Genomic DNA, 9,979 nt, shown 5'->3' on the forward strand with positions numbered 1-9,979 from the left:
GGAAGGAGCCTGCCCGACCAGCACGCGGTCCCCTGGGCTCCCTGGAAGCCGGGCCCCTGCTGCCCAGGGGAGGTACCTCTTCAGAGAAGGACTGAACCTTGGGGTCTTCTCCCCAGGGGGCCTGCTTGGCTCTTCTTCCCCACCCAGGGCTGTGGGGCCTGGGAAACCCTGAAGCTCCTCCCGCTTCCTCAACTCTCAGCCGGCGAAGGGCTGGAAGCCTAGAGCAGGGCCACTGCCACCCGCAGACCTGTTTCAAGAAGCAGCTGTTGACTCTGGGCCTCGAATTTTAAAGAGGTTTGAAGTCCAACTTGGACCCTCTGCTCCTGGGATGCCTGTCACCATGGCAGCAGCTCACCCAGTAACAGCAAATATTTGTTGGAGGAGAGAGAAAGATCCGGGGAGGGAAGGGGGAGCCCCGAGGATATGGGAACCAGGCTCTGCCCTGGGCACCTGCAGATGGCTGCCCTCAGGTTCCCACTCAGATGCCTCAAAGGAGTAGTAACTCCTACCCGGCCTGTGAGCAGGGCACGTGCCCCACCTCATGCCCCGTTTCCCTGGGTCTCTGTGTGAAGTGTGCCCTCAGGGCAGCATGGCCAGGCCAGATCCTGAGTGAGCCTCCTCTGCACTAGTAAGTCCCCTCTTTTCCACAGTTTCCTCATCTGTGAAATGGGAACAACATGCCTGCCTGCCTTTTCTGAGCTGTCATGTTGCTTAAACAAATTCCAACCCCCTGGAGCATCCTTGTGAGAAATTGTCCTAAAGACCCCTGGCAGGATTTCAGGACGGGGGGTGTCAAAAACTCCAGGCCACTCCAGATGGCCCAGCGAGGGTGGCCACTTGTTTAAGGACACACAGCAAGTGCACCTGGGCCCAGACCCAGTCAGCTGTCACCTCAGGCCACAAGGCCTCCCTGAGCAGCTGTCAGCAGTTGAGCGGTTGTGAATCATGGCCGTGCTGTGCTCCCCTGTGGACATGCTCAGGGCTTAGCCACAATCTGGGTCAGGGCCGGGTGTGCCAGGCACGTGCACCGTGTCTGCCAAGTGTGTCCCGGCAGAGAGAAGTGGGGGAAGCAGAGCCTGTGGCCCTGAGCCGCTGAGCCCCTGCAGGAGCCTGAGGCCGGTGCCCTGGGCTCTCCCTGCTGGCCTTTCCCATCCCCCACCCCCTGGTTCCAGGTTAATCGATCCATGTACACACCTTGATTTGTAAATAGGCCAAAAGCTGCATTTATTTTAGAATTGCATGCCAGGGAATAAAAACGATTACATCCCACTATTAAGAGAAAAGGGGGTGCAGGGCCTGCATGAAGAGCATACTGCTCAGAAGCCTGGGGTTGAGTCTTGGCTTTATCAGAACTCTGGGGCCTCCATTTCCCCGCATGTAAACGGGGGGTGGTCTCAGCATCCGCCTGTCCTCCCCCGTCCAGGAGTGAGTCGACGTTCTCAGGGGACGCTATTCTGAAAGTCTCCTCTCAGCAGTCTCCACTCGACCGCCTCTCTCTGCTGGAAGCACACATTTATTTATTTATTCTGTTTTCCTATTTCTTGCAATGGAAACTCCTGAAATAGAACAGGAGGGGGCTGTGAGGAGAGGTTCCCGCGTGGAGGCTCCTCTCCCCGGGCCTGACGGCAGCTAGGACTCTGCTGCCTACGGGGAGGGGATACCTGAGCTCCCCACGCACAGCACAGACCTGCCTGCCTGTCCAGGGCATGGTGAGTCTTCTGGTTACCAACTCGGCCAGGCCACACTGGCCTCCTCTGCTCTTCCGGAGGCCCCACTCCTAACGGGCAGCTTGGGAACCAGCTGACTTGCTGCCCTGGGGTGAATGACGGTTGTGTCCACAGCAACTGAGCTGGCCCTGGTCCTGGGGGACAGCTTTCTGCAGAGAAGGTGCTGATCATGGCCGATCTCCAGGGGAATGGCCATGTCTCCAGGGTCCTCCCAGCCACAGCCTGCCAGCTCACAACAGGCAAGGGCCTCATTCAGTATGTGCCACCCCCACTTCCCCTGTCAGGCCCATTGTCTTGCTCCCGGCAGGCAGCTCAGTCATTCCACTATTTTAAACAAAAATAATGATGTAGTGTGGTATTCATAACGTGTAAAAGTAAAATGTACGACAAAAATACATCAAGGGAGAGTGGAAGCATAGAGGGTTCTAAGATTCTTGCACCTTATGTGAAGTAGTATAACCTTTCATGGTTTAATTTAACAAAATAGTTACAGTTAATAAGCCAAAAAAAGGAGATAAAAATGAAATCATACAGCCCTGACCGGTTTGGCTCAGTGGATAGAGCGTCGGCCTGTAGACTGAAGGGTCCTGGGTTCGATTCCAGTCAAGGGCATGTGCCTTGGTTGCGGGCACATCCCCAGTGGGGGGTGTGCAGGAGGCAGCTGGTCGATGTTTCTCTCTCATCGATGTTTCTGGCTCTCTATCCCTCTCCCTTCCTCTCTGTAAAAAAATCAATAAAATATATTTTTAAAAAATGAAATCATACAAAAACAGTTAACCCAAAAGAAGACAAAAAGAGGAAAAAAGGAACAAAAAAGATGGACAAATGCAAAACAAATAGCAAGTTGATAGGCTGAAACCTAATCGTAAAAACAGCCACAATAAATGTAAATGGTCTAAATTCCCCAAGTGAAAGTCAGATTGCATAAAGAGCAACACCCAACTGACTAATACTAATCAAAATAAAGCTGGAGCGGTCATACTAATATCAGACAAAGTAGGTTTCAGGGCAAAGAATATTACCAAAGGTAAAGAGGATTTTTCATAAAAAAGTGTCAGTTCATCAAGACGATGTAACAATCTGGAATGTTTATGCACCTAGTAACGAAGCTTCAAGAAACTTGAAACAAAGACTGCAAGGAGACAAGCCATGGACGGGAAGGAGATATTTGCAACACATATAACTGTCAAAGAATACGTTTCTAGAACCCAAAGAAGTCCTACTAGTCAATAAGAAAAAGGCAAAAATAACCTAAGGAAGGGTAAAGTATGTAAACAGTTATTTCTTGGAAGAAGAAATGCAGATTTGCATAAACATATGAAAAGATGCTCAGCTGCCTTAGCAAACAGGGAAGTGCAAATGAAAAGCAAATTAAATATTATGTTATTCCCGCCAGATTAGCAAAAAAAATTTACAAGTCTGAATCCATTAAGCACTGGTGAGGATGTGGAGCAATGGGGACTCTATTGCTGGTAGAAACGCAAATAGATACAACCTTTTAGGAAAACAATTTGGTGTATTAGTTTGCTAGGGTTGTTGCAACAAAGTGCCATCCACGGAGGTGGCGGGGGGGCGGGGGTTCAATAGTAATGATTTATTGGTTCACAGTTCCCAAGGCCAGGATTCCTTCTGAGGGCTCTGAGGGAAGGAAGGACCCGCTCCGGGCCTCCCTCCTCGCTTCTGGTAGCTCAGGTGTTGTTCCTTGGCTTGTCGATGGCATTCTCTGCGTCTTCACATTGTCTTCCTTCCATCCTTGGTTGTCTCTGTCTGGATTTCCCCCTTTTATAAGGACACCAGTCATATTGGACTAGGGCACAACTTCATGACCCCATCTCAACCTGATCATCTGCAAAGACCCTACTTCCAGATAAATTCACATTCACGGATGCTGGGGGTGAGGGCTTCCACATCTGTGAGGGGAGCCGCAATTCAACCCGTAAAACCTGGTTAAATGTGAAGATGCTCATATCTGTCAGCCCAGCCATTGCATCCCGGGCACCGGCCGTAGAGAAAATTCTCACAGATTGTACTGGGAGATACACACCATCCAAAAGCTTATCAGCAGGTAAATCTGTGTTTAGATAAATGTGCGTTTAAAAAGACTACATAGCATGAAAATTAATAAATCGCAGCTATGCACGTCAGCCTGGAGAAATCTCAGAAACACAATGTTGAGTTGAAAAGAGCAAGTCACAGAAGAACCCGTGTGGTTTAATTATGTAGTAAAGGTCCGAGTGGCCAGTTCTCTCACCTCCTTCAAGTCTGCTCAGGCGTCCTTCTCTCGATAAGGCCACTCCTTTAAGTTGCAAACCCATCCCCACAACCACACGTCTATTCCTCCTTGTTCTGCCCTGCATGTCCTTCCCCACAGCCCTTACCCACTTCCAGCAAATCCATATAATTTTCTTACTCATGTGTCCAGTAGTTATTGCCAACGTCCGGAATGTTTGATACACAAGGGCAGGACCTTTCTTTCCTTCTGTTCATTGATATCAACAAAGTACCTACAAGAGTACCTGGCACACAGCAGGCACTGAACAAATATTTCTAAAACCGAGTGGTCGCTACACAAATCTTCATGGATGATTATTTTAAAACTGTGTTTAGGGTCACACCCAGTCTGCTGTATATGTGATGTCTCCCAATAAATAGTCTTTGAAGAAAATAGATGTATTTCTTGCCAGACCTGAGTGTTAAGCCATGATACAGACCCTGTGTGATTGGCACCCTCTCCCCCCAACACCCCTCCTACCCCCCACTCCCCCTTAGCCACAGAAAGCCAAGGCCTGGTGCAGCTTTCCCCTGGGACATGTTCTCTTGTGTCGGATAATGAGTGACAAGGAAATGTCAATCTCCCCGCGAGAGGCAATCTTCAGTGTCTTACTTCTGCTTGAACAGGGCTTTCAGAGGTGCCCGTGAATATTTGCGCTGGCAACTACAGAGAGCGCGGCTGCTTTGTAGAGAGAAGTGGAACCACCTGGTAAATTTGCCTTGCGCTTCCTTGAGAAAACAATGGGAAGCCAGCCGCCTGTCAAGGCCAAGGTCACGGAACCAAACATGCACAAGCCTGGCCTTGACCAGCCTCCTGATCAAGCCGCACGACACCCACATCCCTGCCTCACTGTTCCCGTGTTCACCTGGGAACTGGGATTACTGCTGGGAGGATGGAAGGGGATGATGGCAGAGCACCACAGAGCGGGCCGAACAGGGGTCAAGCCTGGGGAGGGGAGCCGAGGGGTGGGGAGCTGAACTGGATTCCTGGTTGGGAGGACAGGGCTGGGCTGGGGACAGGGAGGCTGGGCAGAGCCTGTGGGACATCCACCGCCTAGGCCTGGGGTTGAGGAGGGAAGGGCACCACACCCTCCTGCAAGCACCCTCAGCTCCCTGGGCCCACCAGACGCCGGCCCCAGGCGTGCCCACGGCCGCCAGGCCCAGACCAAGCAGGGTGGCCCTCATGCTACCTGGGGGGAGTGATGCAGAGCCTCATCCCTCCCTGCCCTCAACCCCGGACACAAAGAAAGCCGACGCCGAGGCCTCGTCCTGTGTACTTTAATCACAACTCCACGGTCGTTGTGTGCTGGCCACAGAGAACATCCACACAAGGTCAGGATGGGCACGTCAGCGCGGTCCTACAAATGGAATCTCCACAGATCTGCACTTCAAACATGTATGAAAAATAAATATATAATATTTAGCTTTATAAACTTCCCCAGGCCATCGCTGTGTCTTTAAAGTAACCACTACTCCCTCCGTCCAACCAATTCGGCAGCCTGGCATCACTAAGCACATGACCAGCCAGGTGACGCCCACTTCCTGAAGAAGTTCCGGGGGAAACACTGGAGACAGTCAGATGGGTTAAAACTCGCCAACCGCTCACCGCGAGGGAGACACCACACATGGGCGCCAGCTAATGGCTGGCCTCTTCCGTTGGGAAGAATCAATTCCCCAGAGCACACCGAGGGGCTGGGAAAGCTGCAGCGGAACCTTTGGCACCAGTGGAGACGACAGGCCTTCGAAAGCCAGACTCGGTGACAAAGCATCGATCTGAGGGAGAGGCCACGGAGGGGACGAGACGCTGCCACCACCGACCTTCTCCCTTCTGAGCAGCCTCCCAGCTCCCTCTCTGGAGCCATAGACACCCCTCTACCTTGGAGGGGGCAGGGCACGTCTGGCTGCCTGCCCTCCTGGTGTGTGGCCTAGAGAACTGCGGGGGGAGGTGGGGTGGGGGCTGCTTGCTACGTGCTCATGGGCAGCAGGACGTACTCAACACACCAAGGACACGGCCACTCCAGTGGGACGGCTGCACAGGCTGTGAAGGGGACGGACAGGAGGCGCGCACGAGACACCAAGGATGAGGGGGGGCAGGCTGGGGTGCACTAGCATGTACAGGGGTTCCGAACAGCACCTGAGGGCCCATACTCCCCCGGAGGAGGAAGTCAGATCGTGGCCCCCCGGCGGCTCAGGGCTTTCCCCAGGGACTCTGGCCCTACCCCCAAAACAACGAAATCTGGGTACGGAACAGCTAAGCGGAGACAGGTGCTGCCACAGAGCCTCAGGCCCCGGGGACCCCAGGCCGTTCATTCAGGAGGAGGTGCAGACAGTTTAACCGGGGCGTCAGCAGAGCCCCGCCCCCCGACCGGGAGAGGCGGCTACAAGTCCAGCAGGCGCTCCTCACAGGTCTCCGCCGGCCACTTGGAGGCCCCTCCAAACACGTCGACGTTGTTGTCCACCCAGGGGATGACGTTGCCCGGCATGTTGGTGGAGCAGTTGGCGATGTTGACTATTTCCTGGGCACGGAGGACGCGGTCCCAGATGTTGAACTGGCTGAGCTCCCCCACAAACGCCTGAGTGGCTCAAAACCTGCCCCCAATGGTGTCCTGTGGAGGGGACAGAACCACGTCAGAGCTGCTCAAAGCCTAACCCCCCCCCCCCCCCGGCATGGGAGCGGGTTGGCTTTGGGGAGAGGATGCCAGCTTGGAGAGAGACAGAGCTGGTGTGGGGGGGGGGGAGAGGGGGGACTGGGGCATTTGCCTAACTCCCCAACTCTGGCCGGGGAAATATCTTTACTCCACCACCCAGTTTACATGGGGAGACACTTGGGCAAAGTCCCAAAGCCAGGACTAGACCTGGTCTCGCAGCTCCAGCCCCTCCCCAGGGAGAGGTGACAGGCAGGAGAGCAGGGCCTGGGCCCTTGGCGCCTGCTCCCTCCCTCTCCATCAGCCTCCAGCTCAGCTTTGAAGTCAACGCTCATCTGCCCAAGACCAGGTGCCAACCTGTGACCCCGGAGCACTCCATTCTGGAAACTGTCTGAACCACCACCCCAACCTGGTCCCCCCTCCACCCCCCAGACAACAAGATGGTGTGAGCAGAGCTGGGGTGTGGGGGGGGAGCCTCGCCCCTCCAGGCAGCTGCTGTGCCCCCAGGCTCCCCTCCAGCAGGCAGACAGCTGGGCGGGGCGAGGGGCAGCCTGCAGGCCGGGCCTTGTGCTGCTCGTCTGGCCCGCGCGCTCCCGTCTTTCAGTCCCTGTACCCACCTGCTCCTGCCCGAGGATCAGCACGCCCCCCGGCTTGATGGGGTGCCAGGGGGCCAGGTTCTCCCCGGTGCCGAGCTTCTCCCCGTCCTGGAAGGCCTCCCACATGCCGTCCCGCGTGGTCCAGGTGACACAGATGTGGTGCCACTTGCCATCGCTGACAAACAGGGGCAGCTGTGCAACCTGCGGGGGGCAACGTGCCGGTGAGGCCCTGCGGGTCCCCCAGACGACTGAGCTGGGGGGACGGGGCAACGGGGCCACTGCTGTTCCCCTCACGTGGGGTCCCTCCTGGCCTCCCCTTCTCTGCTCTGCGGGTGACATGCCTGACCCGCCCACCTCAGAGAGACCTTCGGGCTGGAAACACCACGTGCCAGCAGACACTCAAGAGAAAGGGGCCCAAGTCCCGGGCCCCAGGGCAGCCCTGCTTTCAACTGGACGCTCTTGGTCCTGGCTTGGCTGAGGGGCCAGGACACTGAGCTGAACAAGCAGATGTGACAGACGGCGCCCCATGCTGGCCTCGAACACCCGGGGCTGGAGAAGACACAGGGCAGCGAGGGCACACTGGGCAAGCTTCTCTGGACAAGAGCCAGACCAGGCACCTGCACTCACAGGCGAGGTCCCAGCGTCCCTCAGGACTGTGTGTGGGTGCCCTGCCGTGCAGAGGACAAAGGCCCACAACTACATGTGAGTGTGGGGGTGGGGCATGCCCACCGCATCCATCCACTCCCGCCCTGGGAGGGCTCTGCAGACCTGCTCCTCTGCAGAGCTGGTTGTTACTGCTGGTGTCCTAGCAACCCCAGGCCCTCCCTCCCAGCACCTGGCTGTTTACAGGGTGTCTAACTGGAGAGGAAAACAAGGCTCTTGGCCCTCAGGGCGGTGTCCAAGGAGTCATTTAAAACACTTAGTCCTGGCTCCCAGCTCCAGGGGCTCAGAGGCACAGCCACTGCTGGGAGGAGCCCCACAGGTGGATTACACCGCGTTTTCCACTGAAGCAAGCTCCACCCAAGGTGGCTCAGCACAGACAGAGTGAGGGGCCAGGTGGAGCCACTCCGGCTCAGGCAGCCGTCCCAATGCTCAGCTCCAGCAAGGGGGCTGTGAGGACGCATCTCTGGCCACGTGGGGTCTGACTGCAGAATGAATGTCGGAGTGGGGCTGCCGGAGGGTCCCGCAGACGCCCAGAGCTTGTCTCTTGGGGGGACCACACTCCTGAAAACCAGCCCGTCTATTAAAAGGGGACATTTGCTCTGGGAAAGGCAAGACTGTAGGGATGAGGACCAGATCAGCCGTTGCCATGGGCTGGGGTAGAAAGAGGAGCTGACCACCAGGGAAATGAGGAAATCCAGGAGGTGATGACACCCTCGGTTCTAATTGCAGTAATGGATGTGCAACTGACTGCATTTGTCAAAGCCGGTCAACTCAGTAAAAAGTGTAAATGTTACTGCGTGTAAATTATATCTCAATACCACCACCACCACCCAACAAAAAGATATGCTCATGAGAACCATCACTCACACACACACACACACCCTCCTCTAAGCAGTGCAGCCCGGGAAACACCCTCATGGACAGGCCTCAGGGCCCGTGACAATTCAGGCTGGCATGCAGGCGTCCCAGCTCATTCCGGGCCTCCCTGACCTCTGGCCTGGACCCTGCCCCCCGACTCATCAGCTGTCCAGAGCAGGACTGAGTCAGGGCAGAGCGGTCCCCACCAGGAGGAGAACAGCCCGCAGCCCGCTGCCGGAGCCCCTGCGACTTCCCGGCCTCTGTTGCCACCATGACGAGGAAGGTGGCCTCCGAGCGGCCTCACCTTGTCGTTGATGAGCAGCTCGATGGGGTTGTTGCCCCACTCGATCAGCACAATCTCGTTGGCCTGCCCAGGCACCGCATAGGAGAACGGGGTGCCGATGCCCGGCGAGGCGCTGGAGCGCAGCCACAGGCAGATGGTGAAGGCGTACAGTTCGGGCAGCGTCTTCTTGACCTTGCCGTACAGGTAGTTTGTGCGGAGGGGGAGGGACACTTTGAATGCATCGGGCGACTTGAACGCACTGTTGCCTGGGGGAGAAGAGAGGCCAGCAGCACATTAGCCCACCCCCTGTCCAGCAAGGACGGAGTCCCAACTCACCTGGACCCCCCTCCCTCACCCCCCTCCCCTCAAGTCAATCCCTCCATCAATAGAGCATCCGCTACAGGACAGCCGCTGTCCAAAGTGCTGAAACTCCAGCCGTGACCGAGATTGACCTCGTTCTTCAGATCTGGAGGAAGCAGGTAGAGACAAGCTGGACTTTGTTTTCTGGTTAAATTGAGCCAGAAAACCTTTTCTCCGTCAAGCCTTATTATGTCCTTGCCATCTTGGACCCTCAGCTCCTTCAGCAAGGGCGGGGCCAGGAGCACAGAGGCAGGACATGTGACAGATACCAGGCACTCGACAAAGGCCTGTCAAGCCAGTAAGCCTTTTGTCACTTCTCACAGGAACGAGTCGCCGCTGCCAGGGGCAACAAAGTCAGGTGATTGTGTCCCGGGCTCTAAACTTAACTCAGACGTGGCCTCTGCATACATCCCTGAAATGGAATGGGCTCGGGGTGTGGAGGGGCTCAGGATTCGCCCTTTTCCTCCCTCACTGGCCGGAGCCTTTGACCCTCCTGGACCCGCCGGGACTGGTGAGAAATCCTCCCTGGCTGTCCCCAGGTAAACGATGCTTCCAACATCCTTTCAAAGTGATTGG

At 55.9% G+C, this 9,979-nt stretch overlaps 1 protein-coding gene across 1 annotated transcript in view; it reads right to left on the reverse strand.

The window, feature by feature from the left end:
* Positions 1-6,313: 6,313 nt before the first annotated feature.
* The window catches only part of NPTX2 (neuronal pentraxin 2), a 7,618-nt gene continuing 3,952 nt past the window's right edge, over positions 6,314-9,979 (reverse strand). Inside the window, 3 exon segments of the mRNA XM_006097686.2 lie at positions 6,314-6,604; positions 7,261-7,440; positions 9,065-9,309. Coding sequence (XP_006097748.3) covers positions 6,377-6,604; positions 7,261-7,440; positions 9,065-9,309 — 653 coding nt within the window. The 3' untranslated portion in view covers positions 6,314-6,376.

This window comes from Myotis lucifugus, unplaced genomic scaffold (assembly GCF_000147115.1).
Source record: "Myotis lucifugus unplaced genomic scaffold, Myoluc2.0 scaffold_208, whole genome shotgun sequence".
In the NCBI taxonomy this organism is placed as follows: domain Eukaryota; kingdom Metazoa; phylum Chordata; class Mammalia; order Chiroptera; family Vespertilionidae; genus Myotis; species Myotis lucifugus.